This window comes from Mesocricetus auratus, unplaced genomic scaffold (genome assembly GCF_017639785.1).
Source record: "Mesocricetus auratus isolate SY011 unplaced genomic scaffold, BCM_Maur_2.0 Super-Scaffold_4256, whole genome shotgun sequence".
NCBI classification, from domain to species: Eukaryota; Metazoa; Chordata; class Mammalia; order Rodentia; family Cricetidae; genus Mesocricetus; species Mesocricetus auratus.
The window spans coordinates 33,742,921-33,761,799 of record NW_024429182.1 but is presented as its reverse complement, the minus strand read 5'-3'; the positions used below and the strand labels follow the sequence as shown (position 1 = coordinate 33,761,799).

The 18,879-nt window shown below is 42.7% G+C and overlaps 1 protein-coding gene across 9 annotated transcripts in view; it reads left to right on the top strand.

Moving 5' to 3' along the window:
* Window positions 1–18,879, top strand: part of Smarca2 (SWI/SNF related, matrix associated, actin dependent regulator of chromatin, subfamily a, member 2) — a 162,202-nt gene that overhangs the window by 99,030 nt on the left and 44,293 nt on the right. For all 9 annotated transcript variants that reach the window (XM_040746082.1, XM_040746078.1, XM_040746049.1 and 6 more), the window contains 3 exons: window positions 572–799; window positions 5,640–5,717; window positions 10,082–10,300. In XM_040746082.1, the coding sequence (XP_040602016.1) occupies window positions 572–799; window positions 5,640–5,717; window positions 10,082–10,300 (525 nt within the window). The remainder of the gene's footprint in view (window positions 1–571; window positions 800–5,639; window positions 5,718–10,081; window positions 10,301–18,879) is intronic.

Here is an 18,879-nt window from a genome sequence, read left to right as displayed (position 1 = left end):
AAATACTGACCCTTTGATAGGGCTAGGTCTGGGAATTGGGTAGCCAGTCAGTCACTATCTGTATGATGTATTTATGAATGTATATAGGTGTATATGTATAATAAAATGTATATGTAATACATGAAAATACAATTCAGTGAAGTAATAGTGCATTTCACACATTGCAGTGAAGAGTCTGTGTGTCTTCCTGCTTGAAAATTTTTTTGTAGGTCATAATGTAGATCTCAACTCTGGCATCAGTCGGTACTGGTTTCAGTGAAGGACTAATTGTCATGGCAAAGCTACAGGTAGATAAACTGTTCCTAGAGCTAGGTTTCAAATGCTGAGATATTATTTCACATGATTAATTTAAGGCCAGACGGCCTCAATAGGAAATGACCTTGAACTTTTCCAAAGACAGTAGCGTGTGTGTTGGGTTTTGTTTGTTTGTTTGTTTTGTTTACATGTAAGCAAAACCTAGCCTTTGTAAAGGCTGGTTATGGAACCTGCCCATATCTCCCTCTTAGGTAGCCTTGTTTTCTGGGTTAATCCAGGTACCTGGATCCTCATAGCATATTGTTCTCAAAAACAGGATCTGCAGGCCCAAGACCGAGCTCACCGCATTGGCCAGCAAAACGAGGTCCGGGTGCTGAGGCTCTGCACCGTCAACAGTGTGGAGGAAAAGATTCTCGCAGCTGCAAAGTACAAGCTGAATGTGGATCAGAAGGTTATCCAGGCCGGCATGTTTGATCAGAAGTCATCCAGCCACGAGCGGAGAGCATTCCTGCAGGCCATATTGGAACATGAAGAGGAGAACGAGGTATTACAGAGAGCCGAGTTTCTGAAATCTAACAGTGACCTTTTGTCTCAAAAAGATTAAAAATAACATCTTTGTTCCTTTGTTTTCTGGGCTGGTGTTAATTAAAATGACTAAATTAGCTGCTATCTTCTACCCCAAACACAGAAAACCTCTGAAAGTTATTCATAGGATTGTCTTAAGAAGTCCTCTTTGGGGTTGGGTAAGCCAAGTATATTTTGTTGTATTGTGAGTGCTGACTCCTATGGACAGCCTGTGGAACTGCAAGAATTATACTTAGAACTCCGATTGCAGTCTAGGTCCTACCTTGGTTTTTCTTCCTCTGATACTCCAAAGCCCCTGACTCTGTTGCTTTTTAAGCAGGGAAGGGACTACGTCAGCACACTTATAGTATGGTCCTTCACAACGTCTTTGGATCATGAGCTTGGAAAGCTTGACCTTAGCCTCCACAAAAAGGGTCTTTTAAGAACTGAGCCAGGGGGAGAAAAATAACCTGAGTCCTAAAGTCTGTATTTACAAAAATTGCCAAAGTTGTGCAAATGATGTTTAGATTGTATGTCTTTTATCGAGTCATTTAGCTCTTTTAGATAACCAGTTTCAGTCATTTTATGCTAAATATAGCTAAGTATAGCTCTTGTGCTAGAATACTTGGCTTGCTTGTGTGAGGCCCTGGGGCCACTCTGTATGTACACGAACACACAGAGATGCAAATTATCAGCCTAAAATGAACCTGAAGTACATCTAAGAACATATCTTATCGTGAAGCTGTCCAGGGATGAACACATTTGCTTTTGTGTACCCGTGCTCAAAAGTTAGAGCGTAAGTTTATTTTACATACTTACACAGAATACTATTCTCATTGCATATATGCAGTGTGGTTTTGTATTTTTGAAGTCCTCTATAAATTAAACATTACATTTTTTAAAGGTATTTTTTGTTTTCTTTTTTCTTTTCATTAAAAATAGATTTTTAAATGTATTCTAATTATGGCCCCTCCTCCAACTCCCCCTAGATCATCCCCAGCTGCCCACCCACCCAAATCCACATTGATTCTTGCTCTCTTTCTCTCTTATTTGTGAGTGGTTGTCAGGTAGAGACAGCTTCTGGGTTAGTGATGTGGGGCTTGGTCCACTTCCTCTCTCAGAACTGGAATCCCCTCAGGCCCAGACCCCTACAGGCCCTGTTCATGCTGCTGTGTTCTCTGTGAGTTCACCACATGTGCCATTCCTGCCTTGTTTCCACAGAGTCCTCCTTTCCCTCTGCCTCTCAGTCTTTCTGGCTCCTCTTCTACAGGGTTCCCTGAACCTTGAGGGAAGGGAATTGATGGAGATATCCCGTTTAGGACCCAGTCTTTCAAGATCTCTCACCCTCTGCACATTGTTTGTGGGTCTCTGTATTTATTTCTGTCTATGTAGCAGTGTCTGAGCAAGACACTGGTCTATAAGTGTATATAGTAGGATGTCATTGGAGTTGTTCTGTTGCTCTATTCTTTTAGTAGAACAGTAAGTAGTACTTGCTTTTCCCCTAAGGTCCCTGGCTTGTTTGTCTCAGATTCTTGACCACCCAATGAGATGGGGATAGGTCCCATCTCATGGAGTGGGCCTTAAATTCAGTCAGATGATGGTTGGTTAGTCCCACAGGCTTTGTGACATCTTGCATACATGTCACCATTGTGGATGGAAGGATTTATAGCTGGGTTGGTGTTTACCTTCTGCTTTAGTATAGCGTGCAGAGTACCTTCCAGGATTCTGAACACTTATCAGTAAAGGAGAAGGCTCTAATAGGTGTCCTCAGCTTGACTTCTCCATGTTCAATGAATTGTGTAGGTATTGTCTTCAGTAATAGGGCTTTACCATCAGTTTGTAGTCTTGGAAATATTCTGGGTGTTTGGAGGTTCCCATGGGTCCCCTTTGGCCAACACCTCAATTAGATGTAACCCATTCTCAGAACTGGAGTCTTCATTTGGTAACTAGAGATGTCCACATAGGGATTCCTTCTCCCCCTGTTACTTAGCGATTCCATTTAGATCACCTTCATATATGTATACACCTTAGAGTTTCCATATAATCCCTCAAATGGCCCTTAGTTTCAGCTGTTCCTCCCTAAATTCCCTCCCTAACCCCTTTTCTCTGTCCATATCTATCTGATCCTGGTATCTGCCCCCATTGATCCATAACTATTTTATTTCTCCTTCCTAGGAAGATACATCCCTTCCCACTAGTCCCTTGCTTCTATACCTACCATCTATGGTTGTATGGATTATGGCATGCCTATCAAAGTCTTAAAAGCTATCATCCACATAGAAGGGAATACATGTTTGTCTTTTGGGGTCTGGGTTGCTTCACTGAGGATGATTTTTTTCCTAACTCTATCCATTTACCTGGTTCCCTGGCCAATCAGCAGGTTTCTAGGAAGAGACTGCCTTGGTTGTTGGCTGATGAGGCAAAGATTTAAAATCTTTCTTATATAGTCTTCATTTCTGAAATGAGCCTACATATGAAGTAGATACTGATATGTAAAAAAAAACTAAAATGAATCTTTTTGCAAAGTGAAGAGTGTTTTGCTATTGTGCCTCCTAACTTATCTTATACATAGATGTAGATGATGAGTTGCCTGTTGAATTTCACGAAATGATGAGAAATAAAATGGTTCATATGCACTCAAACATCCTCACACATCAAAGCCTTTTTGAATCTCAAATAAGTCACTAGGTCTAGCTTTTTTAAGTTGAAGATTTGATACAGACTTAGGAGTCAGATTGTCAGGTGCCTTTTTCTTTTGTTTATACATTTGGTCATTTCCTAAAACACTATGAGCTAGTGAGATATGGCTCAGCAGGTAAAGGTGTTTGCCGCCAAGCTTGCCAAACTGAGCTTGGGCCTCAAGACCCACATATTGAAAGGAGACAACTGACTCCCACAAGTTGTCTTTTGATGTCCTCACATACACCATAGCACATGGATTCCCATAATTAATAAATACTGAGTAAATAATATGATAAATATTAGATATATCTCAAATAATAATAATATGATAAAACTGTTTAACCCACTATGTTAAATGACATATACAGTGACAAAGCATGATGTGGGGAGAGCAGGTTCTCATTCTTGGGTACTTTTTGTTGGTTGGTTGGTTGATTGGTTGGTTGGTTGGTTTTGGTTTTTTGAGACAGGCTTTCTCTGTGTAGCTTTGGAACCTATCCTGGCACTCGCTCTGTAGCCCAGGCTGACCTCAAACTCTCTTGTGTACTTTTTTAAAAACCTTGTTAAAATGTTACCTGACCAGGTGAGATGGTGGTGATGAAGCCTGCAGTTTTCCAGACTCCCTAAACCACCAGGAGAGCCTGATCTCACTCAGGCCTGCAGATCATCATGTAGGGCCTACAGGGGAGTTCCTTGCCAACTGTTCCTCACTGTTAGCAGTCTACTGGGACTCCATGTCCCTTCCTAACTATGACTGTGTCAGGCAACTGTTACCAGGCTCTGGTGGTTCATGCCCTGATGTGAAGTCAACTGGGGACCTTTGCAGACTGCAGTATATGACTTCTGTCCCAACAGTCCAGGGCAGCACAGGGTGCCATGATCACAGCTGGCATAAAGTATGAGTACAAAGAGCATAGCAAGAGTTCTTATAAACTTCCCAGACAATTTGTGCTCTAGGAACAGGTGTCCTGGAAATTTCTAGGAGAATCTGCATCTTGCCTGGGGACACCTATGGCCTCATTGGGGTCGAGGGGGAGCAAGACACAGGTGCCTCTAGGGACAGTGAAGGCAAATGAAAACCTCCGTTCCCAGTCAGGTACATGATCTTGTAAGGGCTGAGCCCCCTCTCTAATTAGTCTGCCTGCTTCCTCATCATGTGAAATGTAATATTTAGACAAATTAACTTAAATCAACTTGGGGGTGAATTAAATGAGAAGGGTTTTCAATAGTCATTATTGTCTTGAATCATATAGTTTATTGAATTGAATTCATTTATTAAGTCCCCACATTGTGCAAGGTGTCTTGGCAGCTGACATCATCTAACTTAGGCTGCTGGAATTCTTTTAAAACCGGGGAAGCCAGGGCATAGTGTTAGTTCCTAAAATCTTGAGAACTGTTGGTTTCTGAGAAATTAACAAATAATGTGCCTTTGTTTAACTGACTATAAAAATTTAGAAACTTTTATGCATTATATAATCGCTTTTTGTACTTCATTAGGTTGCTTTAATTGGGTAGAGTTTTGTGGTATTTTTGTGTTGATAGCTTTTAATTGTGTCTTAACTGTAGTTTTAACCACCAACAATAATAGCACCTACTAAAAACCATTGATTCAACATATCTCTAAGGTTCTATATTTCATACCTATGTATATTTTTCCCTTGTCCTGGTATTTAGTGACCAAAACTCATTGTTTTGGATAACCTTTGAAAATGAAAACATCCACATTTGCAGTGTCATCAGTGGAATTAGGAATTAACGTTAAGTAGTTGTTCGCTGTGGATTTCTGTAGTTAAGGCTGGCATCCTCCTGTGAAGTAGATGTCACGCCTATGTTGCCAATGAGGTCATGGAGGCGGGGAGACATTTAGTAGCTGACTTTAAAAGTTGCAGAAAGATCCACACCCAGGAGAGCTGGTGTTTTCTTAGAGAGCAGATTTCCCTCCCTAGACAGATTTCCTGCCCAGAAGAGTTTGAAAAGCCCACAACATACGAATGGCAGGTACTAAACTGAGAGGCCCTTCCCTTTCCTTCCCTTTCTGTCTAGAAAAACAGGACCGAATACCTCCCTTAACACACACACACACACACACTCCAGTCTCTATTCTTAAAGCCTGTTCAATCATTCTGTTTTTAACCCAGGAAGAAGATGAAGTACCAGACGACGAGACCCTGAACCAGATGATTGCTCGCCGGGAAGAAGAGTTTGATCTTTTTATGGTAATGTTGCAGTAATCATGGGAAACAATTGCCTTCCTCTTTTCCCTCTTTTCTAGAGCCCAGGATGCCTGCAGCGTGCATCCCGGGTAGAATCTTGGTGCTGAAGCCTATGCTTTGAGTCAGAGTCTGCATGCAAACTGGCTGGATTTAGCCTGCAGACATATTGTGTTTGGCCGACATAGCAGTTCTTAAGATTTTGCATTTGTTGCCAGCATGAAAAGAATCCTGATTTCTGGCTTCCTTTGGAAAATGAGATGGGGCAGTGTTAGGCCTACAGCTCTGTATGGAAGCAGTTGGCCAGAGCTGAGTCACAGAGTCACCCTCTGGACAGGCTATATGGTCCACAGTTCCCAGAGACTCACTTCTAATCCCAGCCAAGCAGCAGACTGGACAACACCCTGTTCTCAGAGCGTTCGGCTTGCAACTGTACCCTAGTCAGCTTCTTCCCAATAGGAGCAACAACCCTTAAAACTGTCCCAGGGAATATACATAAGCAAGTTCAACCTTGGAGGTATGTGCATAGGAAGATACCGCCATGGTTCAGAGAGCAAAACCTGCTTCCCGTTAAGCAACCTTGGTATTTCAGAATCTATTGTCCATGACTTTCACCTTGAAGTTCTGTGATATATATCATCAATTTGATTTACATGCCGCAGCGGTTGGGGAACAAGCCCCATCTGTGGGGGGAGGCTGCTCAACGGCTGCAGAATGGTGGGTCCTGTCTTCTTCAGGCTCTTACACTCTGTCTTGATGGCCTGATCGGTCCTGGGCACACAGTCGTTACATAATAGATCATTGACTGAGTGGTGAATTTTGCCGTTTCAGGCTCTGTTGGGATGGCCGGATAGATCCAGATGGTAAAGTGTAAGGTTCCCTCCAATACTTGCCGTCATTCTGATCTCCATCTCCGGCATGCAGCCTGATTGTGGAGGGATGGAATGAGGGTGCCCCATAGCTGAGGTGTAGGAACACTGGAGAACCCTGATCAGAGGCACCAGTTGGAAAGCCCTGAGGTCTCGGATACTGCAGCCTTCTTGAGTAAGACACAATGAGGAAGGGTGTGTTAGAGATTCTGTTACTGGTGCTGGGGCTATAAGGTGGAGATATGAGACCCATTTAGCCAGAAATCACAAGTTTTGAAGAGAAGCTAGGAATCCACACTGTTAGACTCAACCTCAGCATTAAAGCGTGCAACTAAATCCAGGACTTTTACTAATATTATTCTGTAGCATTGCAGGCCAAAGACAACAGAACTAAGCCAAATATGACCCAATGGGTTTGCAATCTCTGCCTTTTTAGCTCAGGAGGGCTGGAGAACAGAGCTATGGCTGAGTAGATTCTTGTGTCATTTTTTGTGGGGGTTTTTATTTGTTTGTTTGTTTGTTTGGATGACTTTTGTCTAGAGAACACAGATTGTGCCCACACATAATGACTCCCAATAAAAGACCATTAACTCACAGAAAAATGCAGGCAGCCACGGCAATAACTTCTGGCTGAGGAAGTGGATTTCTTCTCTGTGCAGGTGAAGCCGTTTTAGAGAGACAGGGCAGATGCATGGGGTTCTGCTGCCACTGTTCACATTTACAGATTAAACTTTAAAATGGAGAGGTCAGGGTACCCATCAGGAATGACCATCTATCTTAGAAGAACATACTAAGATGTACGTGACTGGGGAACCCTGAGGCAGAGACTTCCCTGGCAGTGACCCAGCACTGCCGTGGCCTCAGATACTCCCAAATTAGATTTGGCTCAGAGATAGACAGTCCCTAGTGGTGCTGAGATCAGGGAGAAAAAGTGCCTTTCCTTCCTTCTCTGAGGCTGGACTTTTGCAGAAACTGAAAACCTCAGATGAAAATGCCCAGTGTGGCCAAGGCTGGGTCTTCCTTTGACTAGAGAATGAGTACGTGTCCCAGGAAGAACAGGCTTGTAACAGGCCACACTGGATAAGGGACGGATGTTCTTTAGTAGACGCCTTAGCTTTGTGAGCTCTCACACCTGTTTCTTTAGTGTTAGCATCTATTTGGGGGAGGGGAGCCACACAGGTTTTTGTTTGGTTCAATTTTGAAACTTTAGCTCTCTGGCTACCTTTGGCCACTTTGCTGTTCGTGAGCACCTCCACCAGGGGGCAGGAAATAGGATCTGAGTCCACGCCAGCTTCTCTGATGAAAGAGTTTAGTGAGAAACAAGAATGCAATGTGAGCTAACCCAGTCTGTCTCTGGATCTCAGATATGTCTTTATGTCTTTATCTGTTTTTAAGAATTATTTCTGGGCCTCACATTCATATAGACTTATTTTAATGTGTAAATACTATAAACAAATAGTGTCTTTAAAATAACAGTCTTTTAAACAGTGGTATTGCTTCCTCCTTATAAAACCAAGACATCAAATAACTCACCTTTTATACTGATAACCTGTGAGTTTTACCTAAAAATTTTATGATATAGAAACATGCTTCCAACATGTATCTTGAGCCAATATGTAAACCAGAGGCTTTTCGAGGCCATATTTACCACAAAGGCTAAAATAATTGTCAATGTTAAAGTTTATAATAATGCCTTAAGGCAAATATATCCAGATTAGTAGTTCAATCAAAAGTTAGTCTTTTTATCCAATACTGATTTAAAATGCTATAGAGGCATTGTGGGAGTAGAATCTCTAGAGAGAGAAAAACAGTCATTAGGATTTGCACCTTATCATATTTAATTGAATCTACCTTTCTTTCTTAAAAAAAAAGTCACATACATGACTTATTTTTACTAAAATAAAAAAAGATGACTTACTCTCCAGTTGTCAACCTACTGTGGTCATTTTACAAACTCTAGTCTAGAAATCGGGAATGGTCTAGCTAGAACTTTAAGTGGCAACGTTTTGTCACAGGGCAGGGAGATTTTGTTCTTACTAGTTACCTGATAGCTTTTAGGAGGTTGCCTCATACAACCTCTGTCTAGGTCCTGCCTTAAAGAAAGCCTCCTCTGGCTCGATGCCAAGCTTCCATGGCTAGATCTGTTCCTGAGCCAGGCATTAGATGGCTAGATTAAGTCTAGCATCACAAGCTAAGTATAGTGATAGAGAACAAGGTAGCCATATTTATCCACCAATGGGATGCCTCCATGCCCCAAGCTTACCCCGTCCTGCAGACAGATTGATTTCCAGAAATGTTGAGGCATAGCTTAAAGAGTTTTGACCCTTAATTTTTAAGTCACATTTTGGTTCAAGTAGCAAATATTTCTTTCACATTCTATCAATTTCAGCTTTTAAGGGAAAAAATGTTTTATTGACTCCTTGTTTCTGTATGGTAGAACCAGAGGAAGAAGGAGCAGGTAAATAATGAACAATTGATGACTTGTTTCATTGTGGGGATGGTCTTTATCTATGTATAGAGACGGAAAGTGGTTTCTTTTACACATACCCGATTGTTTTGGTGGGGGTGGAGGGGTGTCATTTACTTAGCATAAGACGGAATTTCTAAGGAGACAGGGAGAGGTGGAGGCACAGGCTTCCAAAGGCCACAAGGGAAAGCCATTTCACATGTATCTTGGCCAGTTGAGAAGAGACTGACTTGGAGGTGACATCTGTTGTATTGTAATATTTTCCTAAGAATGAATGTATAAAAAGTGAAGAATTGAGGAATATGTTCCTTTCCCCCCCACCCCCACTGTTGATGCATTGGTGACAGCTGACCAGAATAAACAGCTACATCACCTCCACATGTAACAGTGGGTGGTACCCAGGTCCCTAATACCTTCTCCCTGTTCCATTAAGATCTCAAAACCCTCTTGCTCAAGGTTTATAACTTTAATAGACTTTCTATTTGTACATGCTCCAAGAATTCACTTGTTTTGGGGAAGCAATGAATTATACAGGCAAGGCTTGCACTTCATTTTTATTCCCCATGTATTTATTTTGAGTGTCATAGCACATGTGTGGAGGTCAAAGGAATTGATTCTTTCCTTCCATCGTGTAGATCTCAGAGACCGAACTCGTATTGTCAGGCTTGGCCGCAAGCACCTTCACTCACTGAGGCAGGGCTCACAGTTCTAAAATGCGTTCTCCTCTTGGGTTTTCCCACTGTTACTTGAGGTGGACTTTTGCACACACACAGGCTACGAAGATGAATCCTTAAATAGTGTAGTCTCTATAATGCAAAAGTAAATTCAAATGGTGGGCATAGAGGAAGGAAGAGATTGTGCATGTTGAAATTGTTCATATAGACAGTGTGCTTTAAGAATGAGCTAGAGCAAGTGGACTGAAATAAGAGGTACGGAAAGGGATCCACCTGCAATGGAAGACAACTTCTGAAGATTTCCAGTTCTGTCCCACACAGCCCTCTTCCCTCTGCTGACACTGTTATCCCTGTCCCCAGCGCATGGACATGGACCGGCGGAGGGAGGATGCCAGGAATCCAAAGCGCAAGCCTCGCCTGATGGAGGAAGATGAGCTGCCCTCCTGGATTATTAAGGATGATGCTGAGGTGGAAAGGCTTACCTGTGAAGAAGAGGAGGAGAAAATATTTGGTAGGGGTTCACGCCAGCGCCGGGATGTGGACTACAGCGACGCCCTCACCGAGAAGCAGTGGCTCAGGGTAGGTGTGGCTTTTTAAACTCACTCGATGGCTGGAGTGTTTTCTATGACTTGGCTGCTATTCTTTGCTGTGGTCGAGTTGCTGGTGGCAAGGCCTAGGCCCCTGAACATTGAAGGTCATCTTAGTGGTGCTGTGGTCATTCTGTGTTTCCAGACCATGCTTAGGGAAAAAAAAAATAGAGTGAAGCTTTTTTTTTTTTTTTTGGCTAGAGGAGAATTGGCCATAAGAAGTAAGGATTGGATTATTAGGGCTGTGAGACACATTAATGTTTTATGGTCAATTGTCTGGCCATGCCTCACTTTCTCAAAATGGATGAGGGGGCCTTAGAGATCTTTTTAATTGTTCCCCTTTATTTCATGGTCTTTAATCATGGATTTAATTCTTTGTGGCCTGCACACAGAGTTCAGGGGCGGCATTGTTTTCTCGCTGTGTGATTTCATTGTTATAGCACATTTAGATATGGAAGGTCCTTTGTAGTATTTGGTTTTGATGAAGAAATTGAAGGCCAGAGAGTGTGGGTGACAATTGGAGTAGAAATATAAACTCAGTGGCTACCTGATACGTATGCATGTCTGGCATGGCATGCAGGCCTAGCATGACTTATCTGTTTTAAACACCAGTGATACCTAGACTAGAATCAATGATGGTTGGAGTAAAATATGTTATTCTAAGGTGTGTCTCTTCAGAAAGTGGTAATTTCTCATTTTGACTAGGGACTAAAATCACACAATGTTCCTTTGGGACCCCCAAAATATCAGCATGCTCATAGCAGCCATGTGTGGGAATGTCACAGCCAGTGGGTTCTTTCTTTCAAGGGTTTAGCTTCCATTTTCCTTTTTTTTAATGTAGGTTAGAAACAGTCATGTTTCACATGTCGGTTTCCCATTCTTTTGAGCTGAACAGCCTGGGACATGCCTTCCAGACAGGGCCAGCAAGCAAGTGCTGGAAATAGTGTGTGCATTTGGGTAAAAATCAAACTGAACAGAAGCCAGTATTGGGAATCATCCATTTTCTCAAAGGGAGTATAATTCCCAGGCTTTGTGAGCCAAGGATTTCAAGGCTTGGGTCATGAGTGGGTAAAGAGGAACTGGGAAGGGTTGTGAGATTGGATATCTAAGGCAGATGGTCTTGGTATCACTTGAGAGATGATTCTCTCAGGGTGATGTGTCATGACAGAGATGTGACCTGAATTTCAAAAAGGTGGTGTCTGTGGGACTCTGCAATGTGAATCTAAGAAGGGATCACTCATATTTATGGTTGAACAATTGCAGATGAAATATAACTTGTGTGTGGGCCCAGTCAAGGATTAGGATAGCCTCAGAATACAGCTCTGTGAATTCCCTTTGTTTGGCTGATAAGGTTGAAGTTGTATAATTAAGAGTCATTCTATGATGTAAGCTTTTGTTTAATATTCATTTCTGAGCTTGGGAATAATCAGATTTCTTTTCTCTTTATTTAAGCAATATATTAATTACCTGGAGTGTTATTACAGGAGATGAAAGAATCATAATTTAGGCCCATGTTTTCAAATTGATTTTTTGATAGGAGTAATCTCCAGATGTGATAGGCAAAATAACCCTGTTTATTGGTCAAGATTAGCCGAACTTATCTTTTGTTTTATAATCAGAGTGAGTTAATATTAAAAAGAGTGACAGCATGAATCTTGGGAAGCCTTCGTGTTAGGATAGCGCCTTGTCATTTACTCTATCCCTCAATACCCCCACGTGTAAAGTGACTTAGTGAATGCTTGTGGAAATGAACTATAGTCTTAGAACAGTGAAAGTCACTGCTTTCCCAGCAGTGCTTGAAAAGCATCTGTAGAGTGTGCGGCAGTCTCCTGTTTTATCCACCATAGGCACATTTCAGAACCGGAAACGAGTCTGTTCTAAAGAGCTGATTCCTCTGTGGAAGCTGATATTTATGACTTTGATCCCTAAGGTGCCTGGCAGTGTATCAGGTCATCCAAGAGGGCTGGGGCTGTTCTCCCTATAGCTTTAGTGGAATGTACCTTATTGACAGTCTTTTTGGAAAATGTATTTCATATTCTGTATGGTCTACTTGCTATTAAATAAAGACACCTGACCCCTTGACCTAAATCCCTGGAAAAAATATGGACATTTGTTGTCCTTTGATGTTACGGACTCAGGAGCAATCCTCTTTAATATAAGTCTAGTAAGTATTTGCTGTTATCAAATGAAATTGAGGGGCTCTTAGGGGCTTGGATAAATAGAGATGCTCTGTGCTGCTGGCAATTGGCATGTTGGGTACTCCCAGCCAGTGTAGCCTTGAGAGGGGCACTGGCAAGTACTGCAGAGTAAGCTATGCTCCAGCAAGGCTGAAACCATTTCCTTTCCTGGCAACACTGTATAAAGCTTACTTGGCTAAGGCCTGGAAGATGTACAGAATCCCAGAGTCAGAAGGCGGCTGAATGGAGCTGTGACAATCCATGCTCAGCCCACATTCCCTCCCTCGTGCTCATGCCAAAACACTGTCTCCCAAAGGTAGCAAAACATCTTGTTGTCTTCAGTGCCCCTGAAGTTCAAGGTCAGCCTTGATAATTGGTTCTTCCTACCTTTGGACAGAAATCTCTTTCCCTCTAGTTCCTCCCTGGCCTTGATTCTGTGCCCTGGAAAGGACAGAACAATATGTTTTCTGTCTTCACATCACAGCCGCGTGGGTAAAATGTTAGAGGACTCAGGTTTAGTCTGGCACCAGCTTCCCAGCCCTCCTCTTTTGAACTTTCCTCATCCTTTGAGGCTCAGTTCATTGGTCGTTTCAGAAGGTAAATACTAATTGCACATCCCAGCGAGCTTTCACTTCCTTTGTTTGTTCTCCATCCCAGCTCCATCCCAGCCTCCCAGCATCCCCCGGCACTGTCTGGTTTCCTGGCTGGTTGGTAAGCTGGGTCTGGAGCTGTACCTTGTTAGAATTTAGCACTTGCCTGTGCAGCTATTAAATACTACTGGTTGCCACACTGAAACAGACTATACAGTAGAGTGTAGATACGGGTTCTAGGCCCAAAACGGAAGTCAGGGTTATTTCTCAGCTTTAAAAAGCCCAAGGTGATGGACAGTTCCTGGGTGAGAGCCCTTGTTCCCCATGGCATTCTTCAGGTAGCCTATACTCCCAGTTTTCTTTACTCCCAGGCCCGGATGCTGCTTCAGCTCTAAATAAACATGTGGACGCTATATTAATTATAAGACTGTTGGCCAATAGCTAGGACTTCTTATTGGTTAGCTCTATCTTAATTATTAAACTATAGCTACTAATCTATATATTTTCACGTGGTCTTATCTTACCAGAGAATACCCAGGCCTGTTAGTCCTTTGGCAGCCTACATGGCGTCTCTTTCAGGCACCTCTCTGCCTACCTTTCAGAGAATTCTTCTTGCCTCCTGGTCCTGCCTGTCTTCCTGCCTCTATTGCCTATTGGCCACCAGTGTTTTATCATCAACCAATAAAAGACACATGTATACAGAAGGACATCCCCCATCAGTAGCCAGACGGTAGAGCCCCTGCCAGCTTGGACAGCCTCCATCCACATGAGCAGTAAGAGATGGGGAAACAGCATAATGCACAGGTATAGGAACCCATGGTTGTATCTCAACTGTTCCACACACCTCCACTTACATCCTGATGTGCGAGCCTCCTTTATGTGGCCACCCTAGAGGACAGAGAAACATTTGGGGCTGTGAGCCCAGGAGAGCAAGCGAAGTTTTCATGAATACCTAGCAGCCTCCACCTCGGCATACGTGGGATAAATGTAAATGATACTGCTGCTTTCCTGACAAGCATAGCTTCATCGCAAACAGGTTTTATTCTATAATTGGAATATGCCAAAAATTCCCACAGAATCCTGGAGAGAGTCTGTTTAGTTGGAAGATTAAAAAAAGGTTTTTTCTTGATTCATAATGTTTTAAATGAGGAGAATCACAATTTCAAACACAGCTTGTTTTTTTTAATAAAGTATTTTAAGTTGATTTAAAATCCATTTCCATTGAAACTTAAATGCTTTCAGTGGTAGGCAGTTTCCCAGTCTTAGATTAACTTCATCTTTGGTAGTGGTCAGTATAATGTCCCCTTACCCAAAGGACCACCCGGGGGCATTCATCATATCGTCTTTCCCAAGAATGTGTCTGGGTAAGTGTAGAAGCTGTTGGTTAAGAATGATCTTGGTGGCATGCATCTTGGTTGTTTCTACCAATGAGTCTCTGTGAGAGTTGGTGCAAGGCTGATGGCTGCTGTTATCCTGGGAGGTCTTGATGTACACCTGGTCCCTTTTTATACTCTTGGAGACTTTGATGACCAGTACTCCTGATGTTTGGGGTCCTCTTCCACCAGCTCTAGCCAGAAGCTGTTCTGTATTCTGATCATTACCCTTCTGGTTTTTGTTTTGTTTTGTTTTGTTTTGTGTGTTTTGTGTGTTTTGTTTTTCAAGACAGAATTTCTCTGTGTTGCTTTGGAGCCTATCCTGGCACTCACTCTGTAGACCAGGCTACCCTCAAACTCACTGAGTTTGCCTTTGCCTCCCAAGTGCACCACCAACGCCTGTGCATGCCTCTGGTTCCTGTAGTTTCAAAGGATTCTTAGCTCTTTTGTGTCTTGGCTGCTTCTTGAACAGTGTGTTGGAATATGTGGGACACATCGAAACTGGTTCCTTCCTTAACAGTTGCCAAGTTGCCTCCAAGGGACTTCTAGCCTCCAATTTCTAGGATCTGATGGTTGGGCAGACCCAGGAGCTTTTTAAAACAAATGGTATAGAATGGCTGACATTTACAGATAAGTGTATGACCATATGAAAGATATAGTAAGAGACTGTCCTAAAAGATGCTGAAGGCCAAGCCTCATTAGCTTCCTGGTGAACGTAACTCTGACCATGCCTTCCTACCTCCAACACCTAGAGGGATTTTATTATCTTCTGGAGACATCTATTTATGTGTGTTTGTACTTGTGTGAGTGTATGTGTACACATGTGTGTGGATATATATCCATATGTACACGTGGATACATCCCATGGCAGTCCGGAAGCAGAGAGCTCCAGCACAGCAAAGAGATGGGATAGCCTTGAAACTTGAGCCTCTGGCAGCCTATGTTAGCCACCGAGGCTCTATGTCTCAAAGTTTCCAAATCCTATCAACTGTGGACCAAGGGTTCAAACACATGTCCCCACATAGGGGAAATTTACAATCAGGCAGTATCAGTCTTAGCTAAAGTAAAAAAGCAATGCTGCTTTAGAGGCATGTCTTTGAAAAGGCCAGCAGCTGGCACTAGCTATTTCTCAGCCCTTGGATGGCCTGCCTCATTTGATGGCCAAGAGCTTCTTGTTCCTGGAGAAGCCTGGTTGACATTAGTGTCTGCTGATGGACTCCTACTGCTGGTTCGCAAAGCGAAGGCATTGTTTGTCCCTGTGCACTGACCTTATCCTCATCGTTATTTAAGACAATGGATCTTATTCTTGTCCAGGGAATGGTTCATCTAGAATGTATGGAAAGACATATTAATGTGACTTAAAAATATTCTAACAGTATTTGGTAACTTCTTTTGGGTATACCCAAGGTGTTAGCAGTGCTGCATTAGATAATAAACTTGCATGTGTCTATTTGCATTCATGATATAATTGAAGTCTTGCTAACTTCTTGAAAAAAATAAAACAACAACAACAAAAAACATGGATCCTATGTGTGATTGCAGGCATTCCATTTACTCTATTGGCAGAGACTGAGGCAGTGGGTAGACCAGGACTTTTCATTTAACTTCAGCCCAGTGTGTTCTACCTGAGAGGTTTCCAGCTTATAATGCAGACATCGTTCTTGAGGACAGGGACTTTGTCCGGTTGGGTACGGCAAACCTAAAGGGTGAGCTAACAGTGGTTTCTGGAAGGCCTTGCTCTGCTCTTCCTGTCCCTTTGGTCTTTCTGCCAACTTTAGAACACTTCCCTTCTTTAAAACGCTTAGTGATAACCTGGAATTTCTTTAATTGCCGAGTTGAGTGATTTTTGCCCCGCAGCACTTGGAGATAATTGGAATGCAATGTAGATTATGTGCTGTGTGTAATATGTAATTACAGCTGGGTGGAGACAACAAATTTGGAGAGCATACCTTTGTCACACAGTGGATCTGATTAATGTCTTGAAAATATGGTTTTGAAAAGTCTCACTTTTACCTGATGCCAAAATGCACCCCCTTTCCAGACTCTCCCCCTTCATTTCCCCACCTGCCCTGGCACAAGGGAATCATCCAGGAATCGACAAGCATGACCCCAGCTAAGACTCCTAGTGATAACAGATATGTAGCCTGATTCTCCTGTGCTTAGCCCAATTGTTATCAGAGAGGCTTCATCCAGCAACTGATGGAACAGATGCAGACCCACAGCCAGACATTAGGCAGAGTTTGGGGAATCATACAGAAGAGGGAGAAAAAAGGTTATAGGAGCCAGAGTGGTCAAGGACACCACAAAAAAAAAAAAACCCACAGAATCAGCTAACCTGGCCTCATAGGGGCTCACAGATACTGAACCGACAACCAGGGACCCTGCTTGGGATTGACCTAGACACTCTGCATATACAACTTGGTCCTCTTGTGGAACTCCTAACAGTGGGAACAGGGGTTGTCTTTGACTCTTTCACTGACTTTTGGGACCTCATACTGTGGACGCCCTGCCCAGTCTTAATACATGGAGAGGTGCTTAGTCTTAGCGCAACTTGATATGCCATGCTTTGTTGATACTCATGAGAGACCTGCCCTTTCCTAAACAGAAACAGAGTAGGAGTGGATTGGAGTATGGGAACAGATGGTGGGGGGAGGGCGGGGGGGGGGGGACAGGACTGGGAGGAGAGGAGGGAGGGGGAAAATGTCCCACTCAACAGGTTGGAGGTTTAGCTCAGTGGCAGATCTCTTGCCCAACAAGTGCTAGGCCCTGGGTTTGGTCCTCAACTGGGGGATAAGGTGGGGTATGTGGCGGGAGGTGGGGGCATGAGTGGGGAGGAACACAAAAATTTGATGGGAAATCTACAAAGAATCAATAAAAAGTTAAATTGGAGGGGGGACGCCAAAGAAAAGTCCCACTTAACTTGCTAGGTATCTCTGTGCATTCCTCGCCTGTGGAGTATTTTTACACAGTGTGCCTGAGGTTTCCTTCCCAGCACTGAAGGAAAACGCCTTCATCTTGTAATGATGCCCTGAGCAGTTAGACCCCAGTGAGTACTTTGAAATGTGATGGGGTGAGGCCAGTCCGTATCGCAGGTATTATCAGAAGGCAGAAAGTTTCAAAAGGAACCTCTGAGAGCAAAGAAGGCACATCTATATCTTTCCTCTTTGCTGACAAATATGGGATCAGATGAGAGTATGGATTTCTTACGATGTTTATACCCAGATGGAGTCCCCAAGATCACATCTGCTGTCCATGAAGAGTACTTTGAGAGTTTTCTTTCCCCAAGGCCTGATATAAATGAAAGAAAAGGAAGGACTCTTGAGATAGGTAACAGTGGGGAGTAACCAGTAAATCAGGTGTGAACCTCTCCATGGAATTTATTTTTGACATTTTAAAAGCCGTGTGATGTTGGCATGCACATACAGACAGGATAGATCCCTGTACTTGGCCATTCCAACACAAGGTGCTGAACTCAAGAAGGGAGAAGGTGGATGGATCCCTGATGATTTCAATCATAAAATGCTTCCCCCAAAAATACATACACAAAGCAGGGTGGGTGGTGAAGCGTGCCTTCTATCCCAGCACTCCAGAGGCAGAGGCCAGCAGAACCCTGAGTTCAAGGCCAATCTGATGTACAGAGCAAGTTCCAGGACAGCCAGGGCTACAGCGAGAAAGCCTGTCTTGAAAAACATACACAAGAAAAAGCTAAGAGGTTGGGGGTTTTGAATTACATATTTGTAATTATGCTGAAATACATCAGAAATAATAAGATCTCCCAGGTATGAAGAAGTAGGCTATGGGCTCTCCTCTCTGGAAGAGTTTGAAGCAAGATAACATCTCTGTTTGGGCTGGATGAAGTGTGATCAGTCCCAAATCAGAGACAGGCTGGGATCTCTCAGCTATATTTTGGCTGAGAACATCTGTGATTCTGGGAAATGTAATTTTTCTCTAAAAATATTTTATTTTACACCAGTAAGATATCTTGGATACTTTACCTAAATCATAACATATATAACACTTTTTATATTTCCCTACTTTTTGTTTGTTATTTTAAATCTCCTCTGTTTTGTTTGTAAGATGCAAGACTTAAAAGATTTGACCCTTTATTTTTTTAATGGCATTTAAGTTTTAAAATTAGGTCATCCGATTTTACTGGGGCAGAATTTTCTAGCAAGCTGCATTTCCGTTTTTATACACAAGGGAGAGCTAAGGCCCTAGAAAATAGATTTTGGCTTCACCACATTCCAGGTTCTGCTTTAGGATGGAAGTCCTGAACTAATTAATGGTGCTAAAGAACAAGAATTGGTTGGGGGAAATATTTGACAGCAGTAAAGGAATTTTAATAACTTCCAACCGCTTTTATTTTATATCCACTGGCCAGATTGCTCTAACCAGCCATTCAACCCCAGTATGTTCCCTTTTGTTAGGAAA